The sequence below is a fragment of the Cryptotermes secundus genome, unplaced genomic scaffold, assembly GCF_002891405.2.
Source record: "Cryptotermes secundus unplaced genomic scaffold, Csec_1.0 scaffold1241, whole genome shotgun sequence".
Taxonomy (NCBI): Eukaryota; Metazoa; Arthropoda; class Insecta; order Blattodea; family Kalotermitidae; genus Cryptotermes; species Cryptotermes secundus.
Genome location: NW_019732000.1, coordinates 191,544 through 216,801, shown reverse-complemented (window position 1 = coordinate 216,801; position 25,258 = coordinate 191,544). Strand labels below are relative to the sequence as shown.

At 41.0% G+C, this 25,258-nt stretch overlaps 1 protein-coding gene across 2 annotated transcripts in view; it reads right to left on the bottom strand.

The window, feature by feature from the left end:
* Positions 1–25,258, bottom strand: part of LOC111867522 (serine/threonine-protein phosphatase 2A 56 kDa regulatory subunit epsilon isoform) — a 219,883-nt gene that overhangs the window by 7,810 nt on the left and 186,815 nt on the right. For both annotated transcript variants that reach the window (XM_023857485.2, XM_033752713.1), the window contains exons 4-9: positions 24,197–24,289; positions 9,317–9,447; positions 8,958–9,017; positions 6,726–6,939; positions 5,944–6,063; positions 2,047–2,276 (exon numbers count right to left, since the gene is read on the bottom strand). In XM_023857485.2, coding sequence (XP_023713253.1) covers positions 2,047–2,276; positions 5,944–6,063; positions 6,726–6,939; positions 8,958–9,017; positions 9,317–9,447; positions 24,197–24,289 — 848 coding nt within the window. The remainder of the gene's footprint in view (positions 1–2,046; positions 2,277–5,943; positions 6,064–6,725; positions 6,940–8,957; positions 9,018–9,316; positions 9,448–24,196; positions 24,290–25,258) is intronic.

Here is a 25,258-nt window from a genome sequence, read left to right as displayed (position 1 = left end):
CACCTACCGAAGCGGAGCTTGGCAGTCTTGTCTGACATGCAGTCCATTCCGGGTCCATGAAAACAGACCGGTGGTATCCTTTCTTGCACCTTGAGCAGAACACTTTGTCTTTCTTAGCACAAACGCGAGCATGGTGGCCACAATTACGACAAAGAAAGCATCGATTGGTGGCCTTTAGTTTCTCTGTGTGCTTCTTCACATGCGTCACTCTTTTGCAATCTTGGGCCCAATGGCCATAAAGTTCGCGAAACATGCAAAATGGTTCTCTTGGCCTTTTGACTTTTGGCTTCCGAGACTTGGAATCGACATGAAGAGCTGCTACCATAGGAATGAAGGTAGACGTAGGTGAAGTCTCCCCACGTATCTTCTGTGTAGTAAGGGCCCCGTCCACTTCTTCACCGAGGAATTCCATTAACTTGATGATGTCTCCTTCAGAGTATCCCTCGCGTTTCACGTGGATAAGCCAGCACCAGCAGATACCGCCTGGAAATACACGGAGTATCTTCGGAGTCATTACCCGACCATATCCATTGACATCTTCACCAAGTGCATGTAGATCCTGGATGCGATGACTGCATTCAACTTACATCACATTCAGCACCTCCACAGAAGGGGACTCAATTGGTTCAATGTCTTCTAAGTAGTCCAAATGGGCCTGTATAATGCGATTTTTTGTCGCCATAGCAAGCGTGGAGAATTTTCTTAGTTTCTCCATACATGTTAGCAGTCACGGCAATGCCATCCACTAGCATCTTCGGTTCACCTTCCAAATATCCTCTGAGGAATAAGTGTTTGTGTATGGCTGGCAGAGTGGGGTCCTTATCGACGGAAGATTCAAACTGCTCCCAGAACCGTGCCCATGTTTCCACATCTTCTGCAAACGGCTCGAGTTTTATCGGGGGTAATTTGACCAAGTGCGCTAGCTGAGGGCTCTTCTGCGAAGTTAGGCTTCTCTCCTGTCAAGACGAGTCGGTTCTCTACCTCCCGCTTGGCCTTCAGCAGTGCTCGCTTGGCTAAGTCGATGTAATCTTCAGCCTCCTCCACATCAGTCGTGTACTCCTTGTCCTCTAGAAGATCCTGGATATCACTGTCCAATGAAAGTAGTTGATCCAGGGTCTCCTGTAAACGGTCTCGGTAGTACTCATAATCCTTGAGGGTATATGCTTCCGATGTCACCTTATTACTATCTGAATGTAGAACCATCCATCTCTCTGTCCAGTTCAACCACTATCTTCTGTCGGCACACACTGCCCACTCTGCACACAAGAACTTTCTGCTCTCTGCCCTCACAGTACACTGCTAGTCACACACTGCCACACAAAAAAAAACTCCCCTATCAGTCCTCAGTTTCTGTACATAAGAGCGAGCATGAAAATAAGAACATGGAAAACTGTCATAAGACCAATTACACTATGTGGCAGTGAAACTTGGACACTCACAGGGATAATGGAATTCTCTCTGATGGCATGAGAAGGGAAGATTTTAAGGAAAATTTACGGATAAAAATGTGAACAAGGAGCATGGAGAACAACGAGCTATCTAGAACTACAAAATTCATGTAAGTTAAGAGATACTGTAAGTGAAATCAAAATTAGAAGATCGGAATGGTTGGGATGTTATCAGAATGGAATATACTCACACTAAACATGATACACAACATTAAACCAGGCAGAAGATGAGGAGTTAGAAGATTCAAACTGAGATGATTAGATGACACAAAACCCTCAGGTGTAAAAATAAGGAAACTAAAAGATCAAGACAGAAAAGAATGGATGGTAATTCTAAGGGAGGCTAAGAGTAAATTAAAGGGCCATAAAGCCAGAGGAAGAAGATGAACAATACTTATAAACAGAACATGTGAGAGACAGTCCGAAGTCCAACGTATTCGGATTGACTGGCAGGGGCAGACTTAATTAAGTTACCTAACCTATGAAGAAAAGAACCACAACATAGCATACTGGTCATTTCTCCTGACAACAAATATGCTATACAATTTGCAAAACATGGCTACTTACGTCCATGATTTACTTCAACATGGCTACTTACTTTTGTCTCTCAGCCTTGTAAGAAGCTGTGAGCTCATCAAAAAGCTTACTGTTCATCTCCATGAAGGTTTTGAGCACATTGTACACAAGAGCGACAATTGTTTGGTTCCAGTGCTCTTTGCTGATGCGGTACAGAGCTGGGAACATTATTGGCATGATCACATGGTTGTTTTCCTCAATCAGGCTCATTATGTACTCATTATTCCAGAAGTACAGTGCACGTTCAGCCACCTAAAGAAGCAAAACAATTTTATTAGGATTAGATTGTTTGGGTGTGGATTCATCACAACCTTTAACATATGAATGTTAGATACTTCTGTCAGCAAGTAACACTGCTGTGGCCGAATGTTAGATTTATCTAATGCAGTACACAGTGCATGCAGTACACCAGTACATGTGCTCTCTTTGGGAGTGCTGACAGTATGATCTTCAGGTTGAAAACACAACAAAACCACTCAAGGTCAAGCCAGTGGTTCATTCATTAGCTCAGAACAATGAAATCGTTTATCACAGTATTGGTTTCCATATTATTTATGTGTAGATATGACTGTTTATAACCAGGTCAGCCAAACAGAGCACAGCTTTGTTTTGAGAACTGAGAAGTAAATATTCCTCTGTGCATGCAGATCAGTGCTACTTGAGCCTGCAAGGAAGTGGGTCATTTTCAAGGACTGGTTTCCAGCAGTGAATTATGAGTCAGAAAGTCAGTGTCAGATTGTCAATTATTTATTTATAAAACATTTTTACCTTGTGTCTCGGTATAAAGCCACTGAAGACAACAATGCACATATGAGCTTTGTGGATGTAGAAAAGAAAACATCATGTTTAGGTAATCAAGTTTGAAAGTAGGTAAATGGTAAAGTTGTCCTTACGCTCAACAAATTAAGCATGCAATGAAGGAGTATAACGGAGTGGATGTATAGATCCACATTTTCTTGAACTAGGCACTAGCTGGAGGTGAGTGGTCAGCTTCATGGCCCTACCGCTTTACCTACGGGGAACAAGCCCCTGGTACCGATTGGATAGGAGGTTGGGTGGACCCCAGAGTCAGGCTGGACAATTTGGAGAAGAGAAAATTCTTCATCCTACTGGGACTTGAACACCGGCCCCTCTGTCATCTAGCCTGTAGCTAGTCGCTATTACCAACTACACTACCCCGGCTACTTTAGTTTGAAGGTAGGTAGGGACTGAAATACAAAAGTCTGAACAAAACTTGGTAATGCATTAAAAGCTTATTATAGTCTTTGCACTATTTACGAAAACAGACTGCTGTTTCAAAGTACCTCACAAATTTATTCTATAACTTGTAGTTATAGCAGAATTTAAAAAGGTGAAGATGAAAAACTATATTTTGAAAACTATATATTTATTCATCAGTAATCTGTCATATGACAGGTCCTCAGTCTCTTCCAAAACAGTTCCTCCACTTAATGCGATCTAGAGCTTTCTCCTTCAAATAAAATATCCTCTTCTGTCCCCAAAGTCATCCAGCATCTTCTTACATCTTTTTCGTCTTCTGGTTGCATACATGGTATCTCTGTTTTTGGAAAGAGACTATCCAGGAAAAGTGATAATGTGGTAGTTTTTCCATTTGCTTTCCACATTGCAGTATAACAGCCGTTCAAACCACTCTGATCACACCTGTTGCTATATGAACTTGAACTATCTCGAGCATCATTTGCTCTGTGCTTCAAGTCGCTGCTTCCAGCATCAGTTTCTGGTTTTTGGTCTCTCTTTCTCTGATTCCTACCCTTTGACCTGTCCAGCCAGGGAGGCCCTGCCAGTAGCTACAATACCGCTGGTATAGCTCTCAGGGTCCTTGGCATACTCAAACCCCCTCACCAACGAGGGGGGTATACGAATATATATAATTATATTTCTCAGGATCTACTATACGTACTTTGGGACACTTCGATCTTTCTAAATAGTTGCTTTATTTAGCATTAATCAAAACTCGTACCCATCACGACACTTTGGGCCAAAACTCATTACTGCAACAATGGCATCTGTTAGTAAAGTAAAAGTAAAGTTGTCCCCTTGTTTAACTAATTAAGCACTATGTCAAGAAGACGTATGGGAGCATGGATGTATAGATTTACTTTGGCTGATGTCAGGTCAGCTGACCTAGTCCCCCCGCTCCTGGACTTAGACAGAAGTTTCCTGGTTAGTAAAAGTGAATGTCTCATGCTCTCTTCCCGTTCACCTCAGCAAGGAAACATCACTGCGTCTAAATTTGGTTTCAGAAGGTTGAATTGATTCTGTTAGAAATTTGGTTTCGGCCCGCAGCAGTGATCGAAGAGGGAAGAGTGCCCTCACGACATGGTCAAGGGTGGATCAGTCATGAGGTGAATCTTTGAGTTTGTATATTCAAGAAGTATATTCAAGTAAGTGACTTACTAAGGTAATATACGCCGCAAGGCGCTTTTTGGTTTGATTTATTGACGCCATGTGGCGCAGGATAATATTGGTTTTGTCTAAGGTCGTGCTAAACAGCAGATCGCCCCTCAGGTGTGTATGTAAGCTGTTTATATTTCCTTGTGCCCTCAAGGCTTGCCTAAGTACATGCTTGTACCGGAGAAGTAGAAAGATTCCATGAGGCATGCCTGACTTGAGTTCTGTGCGGCTAGGCACAGTGTAGTTCTGTATCAATCATTTATCACACGTTCTGACCAGTCCCTGCCCCTCAGGCAGAGTCCATTTGTATACATATGTTATCAATATATATTTATTTATATGTTTGAGGACGCCAGTTGTGTTTATGTGTACTTGTGCCATATGTTCCATACCAGCTTCTGACTAGCGGCTCCATCTGGCATGGCCCATCGTCCCGACTGTGGTTTTCCTCCCCCGAGATCCCTTACACCATCCTAGGGAGGCATAGTGCATCACGCCACAAGCAAGTCGTTTCTTATGAGCCTGTCCCTTACCCATATTGAGCAGGGGTTCACAGGTCAGAGTGGGTAAAAGAACGGGGTTCTCTACCCACGGGGTCAAGGGACACGGCCCAAACGGGTAGCCGAGTGTGGTTCTCGAACCACACGGGGTCGAGGGACACGGCCCCAAGTGGTAGCTGAGTGTGGTTCTCGACCCACACGGGGAGGGACATGGCTCAACTTCCTTGACCTCAGCACTAGTTGGAGGTGAGTGGCCAGATTCCTGCCCTGGCCACTTCACCCCTGAGGAAGAGCCCCTGGTACCCATTGGATATGAAGAGTGTCCGCCCAATGAGCTTCTGTCACCCTTACTGCCTACAACTCAACTGCCTAAAAATTTCCCAGTTACTTACCTTCATTCTTACATGAAATGTATAATCACCCCTCTGGTCAAACTAAAACTGCTTCCTAATTGGTTAGAAACCTACAGTGGGTGGATACATGAACCACTTGTAATTTCTTCACTTTGACCTCAAGTCGTCAATTCTAAATAAAAGATACACTCCCCAAGTCCACATCTGGACACCTGACATATTACATTATCCTGTGATAACATTTGCACCCTTATGAGTTTCGGAAGGCATGGTTACATTTACGCCACTCCAGGTGGTTTATAAACACTTTCCTCCATTCTAATGCGTTTCTTAAATCAGCAAGGGCCCTTTCTGAATCTGTTAGGTGCCTTAAGAAGATTCAGACATCTTACAGCTAACTGAACAGAAGTCTGCCTATCACTGATATAAATAAATTATAAAAATGAAAACTAAAATTATATATGAAGCATCTGGACTGAACTGGCACAACCTTATTATTAAAACGCTGCACCCCAATTGCTGCTTGCATTTTCTTATAAGAAAACTGCAAAATACAATATTATTTCCACTTCATACTCACATACAAATGTGAACCAAATATGAGTAAGGTTTCGAGAAAGCACATCTTATTGTATCACCATAAATCCATACCTGAAAGTGAGGACTAGAGACACATCTTGAAATTTGTCTGAACAACGGTTCCTGAATTTTGGCAAACTGTGATGGTTCAATTACATCTAAAATTTCTTCAATCTCACCAAGGAACATCACCTGAAAGAATATGCATATCATATTTTGTGAATTTTCAATTTAACAAGCAGGAAGGCCATGGAACCAGCACATATAGCACAGAAAATATCTTATTAATTCACAGAAATTCAACTGTCACAACTGCTTCTTCGTGGATTACATTCAGGATGGTGGTAACAAGGATTGCAGCATACTGGATCGAGAACACTAGCACAAAAATAAGCAGCTGCAGTACAATAACTTGTGAATCCCCCCTCTAAATACACCCCTCTATGTAGTTAAGAAACAATATTTTGCAAGTCTTTATCACCATCTGGCATCTCTGGCACATTTTATACTTCTATAACATTCCTTATGGACTAAAAGATCGAAACAGCAAAATCTACAAGTGGTTTCAGGCCTTTCTTAATATTACAAATTTGTAATTTCACTGTCACGTGCTCTGAATCCATTTATAACTAAGCTAAAGATACCCACATTACACAGTCAGTGCTCATGCTTATATGACATGTAAACTTACTTGGTATACTGCAAAAGCTGCACTTTGTAACGACTGTAAAATAAACTATGCCACCTCTAGTAAATGTCTAGTGATACAATTACAATTTGTTTACTACTTAAGTAACTTGTAATAGTGCCTTATTTACCTCGGCTGACAATAACTATTCTAATGTTTATTTTACCTCTTTTTGACTGCACGTTTTAGGCCAGAACTTGAGTAGCCCTTTAACCACAGGTTCAGTTAGCGTGGCATCCTTTTCAAGGAACTGAACCACACAGTATGCCAGCTGTGCATGGTACAATGACAAACATTTAACTTTGTGCAGTGGCAACAGAACCTTTACGAGGAATTGCTTGTGTTCTGACTTCAGCGGTAGAGCAAAGCCGTTGATAATGCTGAAACCACAAAAATTAACTTCTTTTATCTGCATTATTATTATTAGGTGTGCAGTGGGCAAACAGAACATTGCAATCTGTAGACTAAGAATGTGTTCTTCCATGTGTGTGTGTAATTGCCTCATTCAAGTCAAACGATTAGCTAACAACATTAAGACTGTGGTCTTATGGGCTGTGATACTGTGTATTCCTGCAGGCAGTTACCAACATTTCAGGGGAATACACTGCCTCCATCTTTAGGCTTGAAGTATATAGCAAGAGGAGTCAAATGGGTTATACAGACAGGTTGCATGGAATATGGTCATTCAGATCCATGCAAGGGGGTGGGATATGGAGTTTAGTCTGGGTCAATAGGAACACTGGGCAGGAAATCGACCTTTCAGGAACCACAAATGTTCATCACAGCTGGAAGGAAATGACTAGTGAAAAGTTGCTGTCCTCCAAGGGCCTGGGTGGGGAGTCTCATCATCTCAGAGGAGAACCCTCTTCTTCTATCCTTCAGGAACTGGATATGAGGCTTCTGTAACCTGTGCAGGCTGAACCTATCCCCCTTCATGCTGTTATTGTACAGATCAATCTCCATTGCTTTCCCGTTTAGCTGGCCCCGGTACCTTTATTTTTGGTGGGGTGGGGCAGGATGCTGATATTGAAGAGCAGGCCTCATTGACTCAGGTAAATGCTGTGTTCTGCAGCACCTGACTTCTCCAGTCAGATGCAACAGTGTCCATTAACCGGGTCCATATGGTTTATCCAATGTACAATTCCCTGCGCTTCCTGATAATCAGTTGCTTTTGCCTACAAGACTAGGTTAAGTGTCACAACCAGAAGACCACAATCTGAATCAACACCATCAAACCAAAAAACTTATATGACTGATAATGCAGCACACCCAATGCAAAAATGGATAACCTTAGACAGTGTATGAGTCAAGTATGGAGATGGACAGCTCCAAATAGAGACAATGGTACCACATCTTAAAGACTGAATGATCATGATGCAGATCACTAAAGAGATGCTATGATGAAATTACTGAAGATTCTAAATATAATAATAAAATAATCTAATGAAGTACATGGTAGTGTTTAGCTCTATGTAAGTCTAGAACTAAGCCAATCTAGCTTATGAAGTCGTCCAACTTAATTTAGTGCTTAAATTGAAATATTAAGAGCAAGACTTTGAGTAAGCAGCTTATAAACAACTGATACTTATATCCCTGTGGCACGTAATAGTGGCGCCATAGTGTCGCTGTTACGTGAAGCAAATATATATATCTTATGAGTAAAGGATGCCGCGTAGCGTTTGTAATATTACACTTTGCAGCTGCAGGCTAGCGAGGTCTCAGGAATCGTTGAGAATATCGCTGGACCAGCGGCTTCGAAGATATAATTTGTAAGAAGGGTATTGGAGGGTTTAAACTTGTAATACCGCCTTCCTTTTGAATGATCGAATCAGAAGCAATGATGGAATATATCTGCGAGGGTGGGAGAATTAATGTCCCAAAACTCAACGATATAGTCTGAGATTCTAGAGGAGTTCTCATTCGGTCATTCCTACGGATAGACGTGTTTCTGCATATAATATATTAAACAGTGAGTAATTGTAATGTGTGTCGGCGTAATATTATTACCCTTTGTCTCATGATCCAAGACCCGTATAACGACCCCGAGAAAGAATTTCACTGCCTACTGGAACCCTCACACAACAACAGAAACCAAAGGGAGAGTGAGCGGTAACACTTAATTGACCATTAATACAGTAATTCATGTCAACAGTATGGCTTTTCTAAATCTTTTAGTTGAACTGACAATCAGGGGTTACAGTTACATTAAGTCATATGACAAAGTGTGGTAGCTTGTCCCCTTGCCTTCCAAACATCAATTTTTACGGACTGACACTGCTGTCAAATAAAATCTGTGCTCCATTTTCTTCATTATGAACCGTATTTGTCTGATATTAAAGAAAGTAAAATGTTATGTGATTGGCTCTAGCGAGGATTACAGTTAAGAAGTCTGACTCACCTTCCTAATATTTCCAGTAACTCTCCAACACCATTAAAATGCTCTGTCTCATATACAAACCTAAAAATTAGAAATCGTATTTTATCAGATGCAAAGAGTTTAAACACATGTCAACAATGCTGAAGCATTAATTAATACAGCACAATTATATATATGAAATAAAACAATTAAAAACATCTTTCAAAATCCAATGCGTCTTCTCTCTCAGCTTAAACATTTAGCATGAATACAATTAAATTATGTTATAATGCTGCTACAGATATATAGCTAAACATGCAAATTATGTAAAATGAGACAATGAGTTTATTTTCCCATTATACGTCTGCATATAAGTAATTACCATGGGAAATTCTACTAACCTAAGGAAGATGTTATTTATTTGTTTGCGTATGAAAGCACGTAGCCCCAGGAATTTTCCATAGATGCGATGCAGAACAGTCTTAAGGAAATCACGCTCCCGAGGGTCTTCACTGTCAAATAAGTCTAATAACTGTAACATACACAAAATTTCAAAACGGTAAGGAAAATGATATACACAAGTAATATACCAACAGAACATACAGAACAGCAATGACATGTAATTACCTCACCATGGAATCATTCCTCACCCAGATGACACTGCACATGAGGGTGCAGCTGCTATAATTCAAAGTGTAATCACTCACCATGAACTACTACACCACCAGTCAGACAAAATACAAGCTGCCAATATTCAAGTTGATGCTAACCCATGGCTTTTTGCAATCTCTGTGATCTACTGTCCTCTCAGGCATGCTACACATGCTGAAGAGTACATAGTGTTCTTCCAGTCACTGGAATCTAAATTCCTGACAGGTGGAGACTGGAACGCTAAACATAAGGAATGGGGAGTGAGACTTATAACACCAAAAGAACAAAATCTCTTACAGACAAAACTGTAAACATCTCAGCACCGGCAAACTGACGTACTGGTCAACAGACCCAAATAAGTTGCCAGACTTGTTGGACTTCTTTGTGTTCCACAGCATAATGTCAAACTACATGCAAGTTAAATCCAGCTTTGAGCTACTGTCAGACCATTCTTCACTAATTGCAACTATGAGCACACATACAATAAGTAAATCAACTACTCCAACACTTAAAGGAAAGTAAAGGTATCCTTCTAACAGGCTGTGGAGGCCCATAGGGTTGTGAGATGTTGAGGTTCCCACATTATCTAGACCAGTGCTTCTCAACTGCCAGGCCGCAGCCCAGTAGTGGGACCTGGCATCAATTATACTGGGCCATGAGACACTCTTCTGGAATTTGTCATTTTTCATGAATAAATATTTTATAGTGGAAATATTCTGAGGAGAATAATATTTGTGCCAAGAAGCTCAGACACAGAACACCTAAATCTGTGTAGCAAATGTCAGGGACCAAGCCACATACTTTTAAACATGGAAGTATTCATGAATGATCAGGAATTTTCAGACATCCAAATCTTTCAACATTCGGGAAAGGCAATACCGATGTTTATGACCAGTCATAAAAATTGCCTGCAAGCTGATTACAACAATGGGCGGCATACCCTCTGTTCTCAAAACCAAGCGAAATAACATCTGTATTGCTAATGTCAGTGACTAATCAGCAAGGAAATATAAAGAAAATGTTTCCACTGAAATTGAAGATCAAGGCAGTCTGTATCCGGTTCTCAAATCTAGTAATACTGAATACTGTTTCTTCAAAAGTTCGCATTGCAGTGTGTAAGTGCTTGTTTCGAAACCTGAGTGATTTAAATTTTAATATGAATAAGAGACAGGGGACTTTGTTTAATTTTGGTGTTAAGAAATCTTGTACTGAAGGTGTTTGTGATGCAACAAGTAAATAGTGATTCATCCACCTCAAGCCTACATAGCAATCTCCAGGATGTACAAAATGAAGGGAAAACCACCAGCACACAGAAGAAAAATTCTGCATCAATTTGTAAGTACATGGACAGCTACTTAAAATTTGGTTTCATACAATGCCCTAACACCGACCAATTGCCACGACCTCAACGTGTCATTTGTGCTAATATGCTATGAAGCCATCGCGACTTACCCAATATCTCAACACAAGACATTCCAATCTAGTCAACAAACCCATTGAATTCTTTATGTGTAAAAGAGATGAACTTAAAGTAGAAAAGAAAATTATTTACCAGGCTTCAACCACTGACACTTCACTTCTGATGGCATCCTATTTAATATCACTAAAGATAGCTAAATGTAAAAAAACCATATTCCACTGGGGAAGAACTCATAAGCCTTCTTTGATTGCTGCCTGTAATGAAGTATTAGGCCAGTCTGTGGCAAGTCAAATAAAAGACATCCCACTGTCGAATGATACAGTTGGTAGGCGGATATCTGATATGGCAGAAGATACAGAAACTCAAGTCACTGAAAAAAATAAAAAAAAAAAGAAATTGCTTGCATTACAACTGGACGAATCTACAGATATTTAGAACAGCAGCATTTTACTTATGTATGTACAATATATTGACCATGATGAGAGTGACATGAAGGAAGATATTTTAAGTGTTTCTGAATTACTTATGCACACTACAAGCAGTGAAATTTTCGAAGTCTTAAATGGTTTCATTGAAGAGAGAGGTCTCGAATGGAAGAACTGCGTTGGAGTTTGCACTGATGGCGCTGCCTGTCTTACAGGTAGAAATTCAGGTTTGGTCACTATGGATAAGGATATGGTGGGCAATAACTTAAGTGTCAACACATTGCTACAATCATAGGCAAAACCTGGCCTTCCAAAAAATGGCACTTGAGCTTAATGAATTCCTGTCTCAATCTGTTAAGATTATTAATTATATAAAAAACAGTGCTTTAAATACAAGACTGTTAAAAGCATTGTGCGATGAAATGGGCTCTGATCAGCAAAATCTTCTTTTCCATTCGGAAGTTCGTTGGTTGTCCCGTGGTAAAGTTCTCAAGAGGTTATATGAACTCCAAAAGGAAGTCAAGCTCTTTCTAATTGATAACAAAAGTAACCTGTCCCATTATTTCCTGGATAAGAAATGGGTAGCCAGGCTGGCGTATCTCAGCGACATACTTTCTTACACGAACAAGTTGAATTTAAAACTTCAAGGTTCAGATACAACAATATTTAATGCATGGAACAAGATCAAATCATTCAAAACGAAACTCAAACTCTGGCTTAATATGACTGCAGAAGGAAACAATGAAATGTTTCAGTCATACTCAGATTATATTATGGAAGCAGATGATTTATATTCACACACTTCAGTTTCAGATATTACTGCAGCCCACTTGAAGATGTTGTTGTTGTCGTTTGAACATGAGGATCCCCTGAGGCAAAATATGTGGATTGAGAACCCTTTTGTTGAACACAAAGAGACAACCCTTTCCCGTGAAAAAACCCTTAACTTTTTGAATTATCATTGGACAAAGGACTGGAAACTACTTTTAATACTACAAGTAATTCAAAATTCTGGATAAGAATGAAAAATGAATATCCAAATTTACATCAAATAGCAGTGAGGTTTGTTCTTTGTTTTTCCACCACATATCTATGTGAAACTGAATTTTCTGCCATGACTGTGCTTAAAACGAAACAGAGGAACTGCCTGCAACTTTCTGACTGTCTCCGTTTGGCTCTCACTTCAATTCATCCCAGAATTAATAAGCTAATGGACGGAAAACAGAAAGAGAAGTCTCACTAGCCTAATTAAAACCTTCCAAACTCAGTTGTGATAAAAGAAACTAAGTTTAACTTTCCAATAACTTATAATTCCTGTGTTGAAGTGCTGCATCTTTAAAATCAAAATATTAATTAGTGTTGGAAGTAGTGTTTAGAATTGAGACATTCTAACATTTTTATTTATCAAATTATATACCTTACATATATAATTATTTGGCATGTGTATGTGATAATAAGTGTTTCGCCAGCAAGTTGACATCCTTCTGCTTCTTCCCCTACTCAGCTAACTTCTATGGTGAGTTACAATGCATAAATATTTTTCTAACTGCCGTCTTTTTCAAACCAACATCATTAGAATCAATTTAATAATACAATAATCAATTTTACGCTGAATAACATAAGTTTTTGGTGATCAGCATGGGATATGTCAATGAAAATTAGCACAAATTAATTTAATGATGTTGGTCTGAGGAAACTACAAAATGCTACAAGATTCCATTAGTCCAGTGATTGATAGCTAATTTAAATGTAATTTTATGTTTGTCAACATGCCACACCATATACATAAGTGTACTAATACTCTTTATGATTATGCCATAATTAATTACTAATATTACATTAGCTTAATGCATGAACTTTAACAAAATTGGAAAGGTATTTACGAGTAAATTTGTTGGGACTGGACCCTCGTCTTATAAAAAAAGAACTTACTGGGCGGCGGTCTCATAAAGGTTGAGAACCGCTGATCTAGACAATTTGCTCATAGATTTTTTTTATCGCTCGTGGGGTGGGACTAAGTCCCTTGTACTGCAGCCACTTCTGGCCTATTGTACCAGCCCCAGATGATAGGTGAGGGTGATTGTGGAGCAACTGGTGTAATGAAGATTGGCAGGGGAAACCGAAGTACTTGGAGAAAACCTGCCCCAGCACCACTTTGTCCACCACAAATCCCACTTGACCAGACCCGGGATCGAACCCAGGCCGCTGTGATGGGAAGCCAGCAACTAACCACTTGAGCTATGGCGCGGCCCTTGGCTCATAGATGGCGGTAAGGTTGTCAGCCCTATGTGCCCGCCGCCCTTTATCCCCAAGAATATTCCTGGTACTCATTTCTGTTAGGGTCTGAGTCAACCCCAGGGCCATAGTGCAGCTAGAAGAATTAAGTAAATTGAAAAAAGTCCACCTCATTGGAATTCGAACCTGCGACCTTCTGGCTTGTAGCATAGTTCCTCAACCAACTATGCTACCATGCTCCCACTTAACACCCAAAAACCCAATTGGGATAGCTTTTGTACATACACAGAAGAACACATAAACTTGAACTTAAGAATAAAAGAACTGAATGATCTGGACAAGGCAACTCAGTGTTTTACCACCTTAATAGGTGGCCTGGGTATGATCCCGGGGTAACTGACGTTTTTGTCACATGTTATGGGTGGTAATTACGCCATCCTCAGTGAGGATGGCCGAACCATGGCTGTGTCTTGGTGGGGACACATCATGGGCCAGGCATGAGTTGGGACACCTCTTTGTGGTCCCGCCAGGCAACAACAGTCTTGGGGGTCTGGATCATTTATGACCTTCTGGGGCTGGTGGCCAAGTTCCCATAAAGGGTGATGGCGTTATGACCAGAGCCTCCCACGCAGCAGCATAATGACTCTTGGGTTTCACTATAGTGTACCCAGGACGAATGCAGGAGAGCACTCCTATGGGGGTAGCTTCGGCTATTTGAGTTGTCTCCCTAAAGTACCGATAAGGTGCCACAAGCATTAGGGCTCTAGAACGATTTGACCAACCCATGTGGAGGGGTGGAAATGGGGGAGCTCATAAGCTACCCCCAGGGGCAACTTTCTCATGTAGGTTGCCTTATGAGTAACTGGTGTCGCACTCCCATTAATCTGGGATACCCCTCCCGCCCTGAACAGGCACTCTTGGTCCTGGAGGCTTGTGAGGGTTTCATTCAACAGGACCAGACCACCTAAGCCAAGGTGTGATGCATCTTGCTGAGGGCTGCATGGCACTGGGGTGGTAATTAGCCAGTGTCTTGAATTATCCCCTCAGGGCACCAGGCAGCACCACGTTGTATTTATGCCTTCCACCCATATGGGGCAATGTGGGTGGCGACCTTCTAAATCCCCAAAACTCTTGGGACCAAAATGAAAGAAACCAAAAACAAAACTGATCGTAAGGACCTTAAACTAAAGAGGGACCCCCCTCCAAGGGGATCCCTACGAGAAATGCTTCAGCAAGGGGCTGGAAGCTCTGGTGAACCGCTAAGTGACCCAGCTGCAGCCAGCGAACCTGCTGTTGTATTTTCAGCCAAAGGCAGGGACGAAACAGTGGTTCAGAACCTACCTGAGGCAAAAAGAAAAAACTCTATTGGGAGTCAGTAGTACTGACATACCACTATAGGGGGCTAGTACCTCTAATACACCTGCAGCAGGAGAAGGACTGGGACACCTAGTCTCTGGAGTAGGTAGCATCCGTCTGGCGAAGAAAGCCCTGTCTGGATGCACTAGATGGAAGTTAAGAAAGGCAAGAGCTGGAGCAAGCAAAGCAGGAACTGGGCGCAGTCAGCAACCAGGAAATGCAGGCTCGTCCAAGCACGGAGAAACCCCCACTGGCATCTTTAAGAGGCCAAGATCGGAGGGCAGTACCCCCACAGAAATGGCCAGAACTCAAGAAAAGGCCCAGGGAATCTAAGGGACCAGGGACTTACAAGGAGGCTCTGACCAATATAAAGGTAGCTATCTTCAAGGAAACTTATCCTGAGGACAAGCTTACCGAAGATGACCAGAATGTCATTCTGGAAGCACTGGCAGAGGTGTTACATAGAACTCCAAAGGGAGAACTACCACACCTGAAATCGTACAGACAAGTGGGAGGTGCACTTATTTATGCATGTGCCGACCAACAGTCGGGTCAATGGCTCACCAAAGCCACTGAGAACCACAGGCTGGAATCAGGGGCCAGGCTGAAGGCTACTGATGCCAGGAACCTGCCCAAGCCTGTTAAAGTGGGTCTCCAGACTAAAGACAAAATTGCCCAGAATTAGGAAGAGCTGCTGAAATGGATTGCAGACCTCAATCCAGGACTTCATACTGAGAATTGAAGGGTACTCGATAAGCAATCTGAGTCGAAAGGCCAAAGGCTCGTCTTATTCATAGACTGGAACTCCCATATTATTATACAAAACATTTACAGGACTCTCACAAGGGACTGTTAAGGTGCTGCATGATCCCGAAGTTTGGCGCCTGGCAGAACCTGTGACAGATACAGTATCTTATAACTAGGTCTCTGAGGGGGAAGGGGATGATGTACCCACCTCCCCCCAGATGACCGAAGCAAAGCGAATCAGGGGGCCCCTTCACACGGAACCCAGTCCAAGGATGGGGAGGGACATAAGATGGAAATTGACCCTGCCACAATTGAAAGAGATCACTAACACCATGAAATTTCTTCAACTTAACCTACACCATAGCAAAGCTGCCACGGGATCTCTGTGCCAACAACTAGCTGAGGGTAAGGCATATATAGCACTTATTCAGAAACCTTGGTTATACAAGGGTCAAATAAGGGGCTTAACTAACACAGAGGGAACAGTTTACTCTGATGTACCCAATAATAATGCAAGATCTTCTGTTTATATCAGGAATCACGTTAATGCCTTGCCTTTGCTGGAGCTCTGTTCTAGGGATGCAAGAGTGGTAAGGATAACAAACACATATCAAGGAGGAAGCAGGGAGCTCATTATTGCTTCAGTCTACCTTCCATATGACTTGGATGAACCACCACCAACTAAGGAAATGAGGGACATCACAGACTACTGCTGTAGGAGGAAAAAGTAACTTATCATTGGGTGTGAGCATTATGGAATTTCTGGTGAGTTCGAACCTGAATATTCTAAACCATAGTAACAAACCTACATTTGTAGTTTGCAATAGGAAGGAGGTTACTGCTTTGACACTAGGAACAAATAACATAGGAAACCTGGTAAGTAACTGGCATGTATCTGATGAGCCATCCCTATCGGATCACAGATATATATGTTTTCAAATATGCAACAATACAGTAGATCAAGCTACTTATGGGGATCCTAAGAGAACCAATTGGGAGTCTTACAATAAAGGATGTTGATCGGTCCGTTGACCAGTTGCAATGGGCTATTATCTTGTCCTTTAACCGGAATTGTCTGGCTAAGACCACTCACAGACCAAGGAGAGCGCCTTGGTGGAATAAACAGCTGAGTGGGCTTAGAACCAAATGAGAAGGCTGTTTATACAGCTAAAAGAACAGGGCAGTGGGACACCTACAAGGAAGCCCTTACCTGTTACAACAAAGAAATAAGGAAAGCAAGCAATTCTCATGGAGGAGACACTGCCAGGAGATCCATGATGTACTAGGTGGTGCCAGACTCATGAGAATCATGGCAAAACAGGCGACCAACAAGGTCAGCAAGCTTAAGCTGCCTAACGGACAGTATACGTACTCAAACAGGAAAGGAGACACTGAACGAATTATTCGGGGTTCACTTTCCTGATTCAAAATTGATTGATAATTTGGATGAAGGACAGGGTCAGCAACACGTGGACACTTGCCAAAGCAAGACGAACAGCGCAGACTGGAACCTGGCCAAAGTCATAATTAACCAGTCAAAAATCAGATGGGCACTGAATACCTTTAGACCATTTAAGTCAGCGGGAACAGATGGAATTGTACCGGCACTTTTGCATCATGGGGCGGAACTTTTAGTTCCAAACCTATGCTGCATATATAGAGCCTGCATGGCATATGGTTTCATCCCCATGGCCTGGAGGCAAGTTAAGGTGATGTTTATCCCAAAGCTCGGGAAACTTGATTACACCGAGGCTAAGGCTTATCGTCCTATCAGCCTGTCGTCTTTCTTGTTGAAAACTATGGAGAATACCTGTATAGTGGACAGGCATATCAGGGATGGGGCATTGAGGACATATCCTCTACACTGAAACCAGCATGCCTACCAAGTGCACTACACAATATTGTAACACACACAGAAAGTTCGAATGAACATGAGGACATTGCCTTAGGAGCATTCCTTCACATAGAGGGAGCTTTCGATATAACCTCATTTGATATAATCAAACAGGCTGCTGGAAATCATGGCACAGAGCCTGCAATATGCATGTGGATCAGTGCTATGCTGGAAAGCAGAACCATAGCTGCTACATTATCAGGAGAAACCCTGGGGGGGCAGCCACATCTAGGGGTTGTCTGCAGGGGGCATGCTCTCGCCTCTGCTGTGGGGCCTGGTCGTTGAGGATCTCCTGTGGGGACTTAACGATAATGGGTATTATACAATAGGATATGCTGATGACATAGCAATCCTCATAAAAGGAAAATTCCTTTCGACGGTATCAGAGCATGTTCAGACAGCTCTGAACATGGTCTAACAATGGTGTGAAAGAACAGGTCTCTCCATCAATCCCAATAAGACGGTAATTATAACGTTTACTGGAAGAGAAATATAAAGGGCCTTAAGGAACCGACCCTCTTCAATAAGACGATCCAGCTCTCCAGCGATGTCAAGTACCTTCGTCTAGGATTAGACAAGGGACTGACATGGAAATAGCAGCTGGACAAGGTCATTAACAAAGACTATAAGGCTTTTTGGACATGCAGAAGCATGTTTGGTAAAACTTGGGGACTGCAGCCACACGTTGTGCATTGGATATATACTGCGGTTGTAAGACCCATACTTACATATGGCACTAAGTGGCCTCCGTAGTCTAGAGGTAACGTTCCCGTCTCATGACTCGTAGTACGCGGGTTCAAATACCCGGCGGACGTCATCGAATTTTTAAGGGCGGAAAAATTCAGGGAACAAGTCCTCTGGGAGGGACTTTAAGCCGTGGGTCCTGTGTCGTAGCTTTACGGCACATAAAAGAACCTCATATCTCCAAAGGAGGTCACTGAGCCAAATTAACGGACGTTTCCCACCCAACAGCAGTCTCTAATACCTCTGGTAGATGGGGGAAGCATTATAGATACCTCTCAGCTAGTAGAGCCGGTCTCGCTGGCTGGGCGGGACTGATGGTAAGCACCAGTACCGGTAGGATATAGAGACTGGTAGAAATCATAGAGGGAAGCACAATGGACCAATACAGGTCTCAGTGCATGGGGAAACCGACCCTCTCCAATAACTAACTAACTACATATGGCGCTACAGTATGGTGGTCCAGAGTTAAACTCAAGACAAGCATGGCAGAGCTTAGTAAATTGCAAAGGCTGGCTTGCTTCGGTATCACAGAAGCAATTTGAACATCTCCAACAGCTGCACTGGAGGCACCCCTTGGACTGCCCCCCACTGCATCTACAGTTGGAGGCAGAGGCCAGGGCAGGAATCTAACTTCCCCATGGAGTGATCAATGGAAACCTAAATCCGATAGTTTCGGACATGCATATATAACTCAGGACATGAAAAAAGAACCCATATTACAAATGGGGTCTGACAAAATGATACTGAGACATGTATATGAAAACCCCTTCACAGTCAGGTTTCCTGACAGGAGTGAATGGGGAGACGGGTTTCGGCCCAATAGACTGATCTCAGATGGTTCCAAGATAAATAAGGGCACTGGAGCTGGTGTGTACTGCTATGGCACGAGGCAGAAACTTAGTTTCAGCCTTGGGCAGTATACAACAGTATTCTAGGCAGAAGTATATGCTATTAAGGCACGTATTATGGAGAATCTAGATAGGAACTATAGAAATAGGAACATCTACATACTGACAGCCAAGCTGCACGTAAAGCACTTGACAAACACCAGATCAACTCAAAATTGGTCTGGGATTGCCACCATACATAACAGGGTAAAACTGATATGGGTTCCAGGGCATGAGGTTATTGCTGGAAACAAAATAGCAGACCAATTGGCCAAGACTGGAGCTGAACATCCTTTCATAGGACCTGAACCAGCCTGTGACATCCCTATAGGAGTTGCCAGACAGGCAATCAGGGACTGGACAAATATGAAACACAAGAAATACTGGGCATCCTTGATTGGACTCAGGCAAGCAAAGGGACTCATACGAGGACCCTCAGCTAAAAGAGCGAAGGAACTGTTTACATTAAACAGGAACCAGCTACGATGAGTGGCGGGACTACTTACAGGAAACTGTCACCTTAAAGGACACCTCTTCAAACTGGGACTAAGTGATAGTCCCACTTGTGAGGGGTGTCAAGAAGAAAATGAAACAGTCACACATATCCTGTATGAATGCAAGGCCTTAGCTTATTTAAGATTATGTCACTTGGGTCAATACTTTACGGAACCAAGTGACTATTTCGACGCCCCCACATACAAAATCCTGCGCTTCATTCGAAGCACAGGATTGCTGAGTGGATAATCAAAAGGGAAAGCATAAAAGACCACTGTAGGTCACAGTACAAGGGCCAAGAAGGCCTACCCCTCATACATTCATTCATACCACTTTAATACAGGAAGCAGCGTGGTATTCAACACCCACCCCATAGGACGGAAGAAAGAAAACAGATAATATCCCTTTCTATATATGTGAGCTGGTGGCTGAAAAACACAGAGCACGAAGCAGATGGCAGAGATCAAGAAACAATGATGACAGGTTTATTTATAACAGACTAAGGGGAAAACTACATAACTATAAACATGAGGAATAGAACATTCGAACACTATATCATGCCTCTCTCTAAAGATGACCACAGAATCTGGAAGGCAACAAAGAAGTTCAAAACACCCCGAATATCGATACCGCTGACACGAAAATCAGACAGAAGCTGGGCAAAAAGTTATAGTGAAAAAGTCACAACATCCGCGGAACACCTTGAACAGGTATTTACACCATGTTTAACATAAATTATGACAGTGAAATTGAAACCTTCCTGGAAATACCATGTCAAATGTCATTACCTATCAAACCCTTCTTACCTAGAGAACCAGTTCAAGAAAGTAAGAACATAAATCTGCACAAAGCACCCAGTTATGACCTTATCACAGGAAAAATACTCAATTACCAAGAAAAGCAATAGTATTGCTAATAACCCTCTTTAACAGCATGCTCAGAATGTCGTACTACCCGATAATGTGGAAATTAGCTCAGATTATACTGATACCTAAACCTGGGAAACCAGCCAATAAAGTAAATTCTTGTCAGCTGATTAGCTCGCTGCTGGTCACATCGAAGCTTTTTGAAAAGTTGCTATTGAAGAGGATTAGAAACAACCTAGACCTGTCAACTGTTACTCCCGATTACGAATTTGTATTCAGGGAAGGACACTCCACAATACAACAAATGCACTGAATTGTAAACATGATTGCAACAAGCCTCGAAGAAAAGACATTGTGTACAGCAGTTTTCCTTGACGTAGCTCAGGCATCTGACAAGGTCTGGCACACTGGACTATTACATAAAGTCAAAAATACATTCCTCAGGCCATACTACCTACTTTTAAAGTCATACATCACTGAAAGACACTTTCAAATAAAATATAATTCATATTCAGATTGCTACCAGGCGAAATCAGGCATACCACAAGGAAGCGTGATGGGGCCTCTACTATACATAATCTAGTATATTGTAGACTTGCCCACAACAAACAACACTATAATCACAACCTTCACAGATGACACAGCCTTGCTAGCAGCAAAAAATGATCCAGTAGTAGCATCGCAACATCTTCAACATCACTTAAACTTCCTCCAGCATTGACAGCAAATGGAAAATCAAAACAAACCTGACAAAATCAACCAAAAAAAAAATGAAAAGCATAACTTTCCCACAGGTTACCATCAATAATATGCGAATGCCGGTCCAAACCGAAGTAAAATACTTGCAATTACACCACGCCTAAAAAAATTACATGGCAGTAACATGTGAAAACAAAGTGTCAGAACTTAAATTTAAAACTATGACAAATGTCCTGGCTTTTGGGCCATAAATCCAAGCTATCCATAGAAAACAAACTTCTACTATACAAGTGCATAATAAAACCCATATGGACATATGCTATACAGCTATGGGGATGTACAAAACCAAAAACAAAAATAATTCAAAGACTTCAATCCAAATTCTTGTGCTCAGTAACTAAAGCACCTTGGTATGTCTCCAACTTTACTATCCACAGTGATGTGCAAATCCAATTTGTCATAGAAGACATATATAGATTGTCAACACTCTACCTTTGAAACATACTCGGACACAACAACAGACTAATTGTAGAAATTAGCAACACACTAAATGTAATAAGAAGAATGAGGAGACAGTGGCCGTCTGACCTACCACAACCTGCTGATGATGAAATTTAAAACCACCACCTTTCCTTTACAGGGCCTATCAGAGTATCATCAGCGGATGACGTTCTCTACTCAAGAAATCTACTTAGAACAAATTTACTTATTACTACATATTATCAAGAGTAGATTGTAAATATGCTATTAATTAGATAAAAACTATTAAATCAAATTGTTTTTCTAACCAATTGGAAACTTTGGCAGCACTATCGTTCAATAACAATGGAATTTGTCACTTCCATTCCAGATGTAAGTTTTGTATCTGTATCAGAGTGGCATAATCATATCCGACATTGCAAAACACAAGACACCAGAGGTCACACAATATTTCCAACTGAACATACACTAAAATATTGGAATAGTTATTAAATATTTAGGAAGGACATGTTTTTCTGTACATAAAATTCATCACTAGAAATTTCCCTTTTTACAAACATACATTAATGAATTTACTAGGTTACACCAGATCTCAACAAGACCGCAGAAGCTGTGTACTCTTAACAGGAATACTAGACTGAAGGAATTAAAAATTAACCAGACCCGGGATTGAACCCGGGCCGCTGTAATGGGAAGCCAGCAACTAACCACTTGAGCTATGGCGCGGCCCTTTCTTGACATTAGGAAAGAGGCAGAAGGCCAAAGGGGCCAAATCAGCTGAGTAGGCCAAGTGTTTCAGAACTTCAAAGTGAAGATCCACCAATTTCTTGTGCATTATGGCCACTTTGTGATGGCAGCATTATCTTGAAGAAACAAGATTTCTTTTGAAAGTTTGCCTCAATATTTGGAGACCAGTTGCTGCTTGAATTTGTTGAAAAGTGCAACATAGTACTTTGTCGTGATGGTTGCTCCCTTTTCAATGTAGTCTGCAAGCAAAATTCCATTTTTGTCCCAAAGGACAGATGCCAACACCTTGCTTGATGGCTTCTGTGTCTTAAACTTCTTTGGACACAGGGAACCACGATGTCTCCATTCTTTGGATTGGTCCTTGGTTTCTGGATCAAATATATGGATCCAAGTTTCATCCAGAGTTCTGAGACGGTTACAAAATTCCACAGGATCCAGCCGTTATTGTCCAAAATGGTTTGTGAAGCAAGCACTCAATCACGCTTCTGAACAGCACTGAGACATTTAGGAATCCATTTGGCTGAGAGCATTCTCACATCTAAAATCTCGTGAATTATATAGCTTACTTTTCTCACGATATTTCCAGGGCCTCTGCTATCTCTTTATTGGGTATTCTTTGGTCATCCAATATCTTGTAATGAATGGCATCCACGTTTACTGGAATTGTCACTTGAGTTGGTGTCCCAGAATGTTCTTGGTTTTCAGTGCTCAAATGTCCTGTTCTAAACCTAGCAACCCATTTCTTCACTGTGGAGTGTGAAGGGGTATTATCACCTAGTGTAACGGACATATAACCATAATTTTCTTTGTTCAAGTTCCCTTTCAAGAAAACATATTTCACCACTGCTCACCATTCTTCTGCAGGGAAATCTCAATTCTTTTCGCCATTTTCACTTCAAATCAGCAACAACCATTTAACAGTGAGGCTACAATTATGAAATTTAGGTCACACATATACAAAACAATAAACTTGGATGTGATAAAAGTATTATTACAATAAAAGTAGGTGAAATAAAAAAGCCAAAGATTTATCAGCACCCCTACATATCTGGTGTCACAGGAACATGTTTATCATACCAATTACCGTCAAAGAGATTTCATTTTTTTTTGGAGGGGGGGGGGAGACACACAAAGACACAAAGTTATTTTCACATGCCTCCTTTTATTTATTTATTATATAAAAATAATGAAATGAGGGTAAAAAAGAAAATATAGTAGATGTGAGATTGGGAAACAATATTCTGTAATTCTGGAAAAGCCCCATTTTAGATAAAATGAATAATAATACTATGACTTACTCTCCCATTATAACAAACATAAACATCATGTGTCACTATTCTGTTTTAACTGATAATTATTCAAACTGGCAAGAAGTCAGAACTACATATCAAATGAATACACACTTAATAATAAGACTTCACTGCTCATTATTATTACACACATTAAGATATAATTAAATATATATAAATTGTTTAATATAACCTTTCAAGGCACATTAAAACAGAGTACTACATTAAAGGAATAACACAGATCTAATTTAACCCAGTCTAAACACAATCAAGACTCTCTTTCACTTGATATATGAACAGATATTTCTCAGATGGCAGAAGAATATACTAGCAAACAGTTACATACCTGTAGCACAAATTTTTGGTCTATTACTTTCTTGCCAATGGTGGGCTGAAAGTCTGAGGATTCCAAGAACCGTAGGAAAAACTCATACACTAACTGCAGAAAAAGAAAAAAGAAACAGTATAAATTTTCGAATACTAAAGGTTCTGGTAATACATGGAACAAAAAACTCGTCATTTGAACCATTCAGTAATAAGACCTGAATGCTCCATGCAAACTCTTTGGGCCAACTCAAACACACCTTTGCATAAAACAAGTTCTGCAAAAAGCAAACTTACATAATGAAGCACTGAATATTTGAAACCCCATGACATCCCAATAATTATGTATGCAGAATAATATCACAAACCTAAGCTGCATTTCATCTGACAAAATAAATTTCAGTATTCAATCCCAAATTACATACATACATACATATAGCATTCCATAGAACCTTATGTTAGTCAGAAAGACTACATTTATCTGAAGAGATACCGTCTCTTCTGGCTAAATCTGAGATAGGAAAGGACCTAGAAACATTTGCCAACGACTTCAATAAATTTTTCCTAACAATTTCTGAGAACTTAAATTTACATCAGATGGGAAATGAAAATGCTCTGTCAATTTTGAAAGTTGCATTTCCTACAAATTTCCCTGGTATCAAAATCATCCCAACAAATGAAGCTGAGATACAGAATATAATACGCATCATGAAACCAAAAAACTCGTCAGGTTTTGATGAAGTAACAAATAAAGTTCTGAAAGCTTGTTCTGATTTAATTAGTTGCCCTTTAGCTCACATTTGTAATCACTCATTATACACAGGCATTTTCCCAGACTGCCAAAAAATTTCAATAGTAAAGCCACTATTCAAAAAAGGAGATAAGTATAGTATGACGAACTATAGGCCGATTTCATTATTATCTACTTTCTCTAAGGTACTTGAGAAAGTCATGTATAGTAGGATAAATCAGCATATGCATTGTAACAACATATTGGTCCCAGAGCAATACGGCGTTAGGAAAGGTATATCCACTGAAGAGGCAGTCTTCAAGCTAACAGACAGTGTCTTAAAATCCATTAACC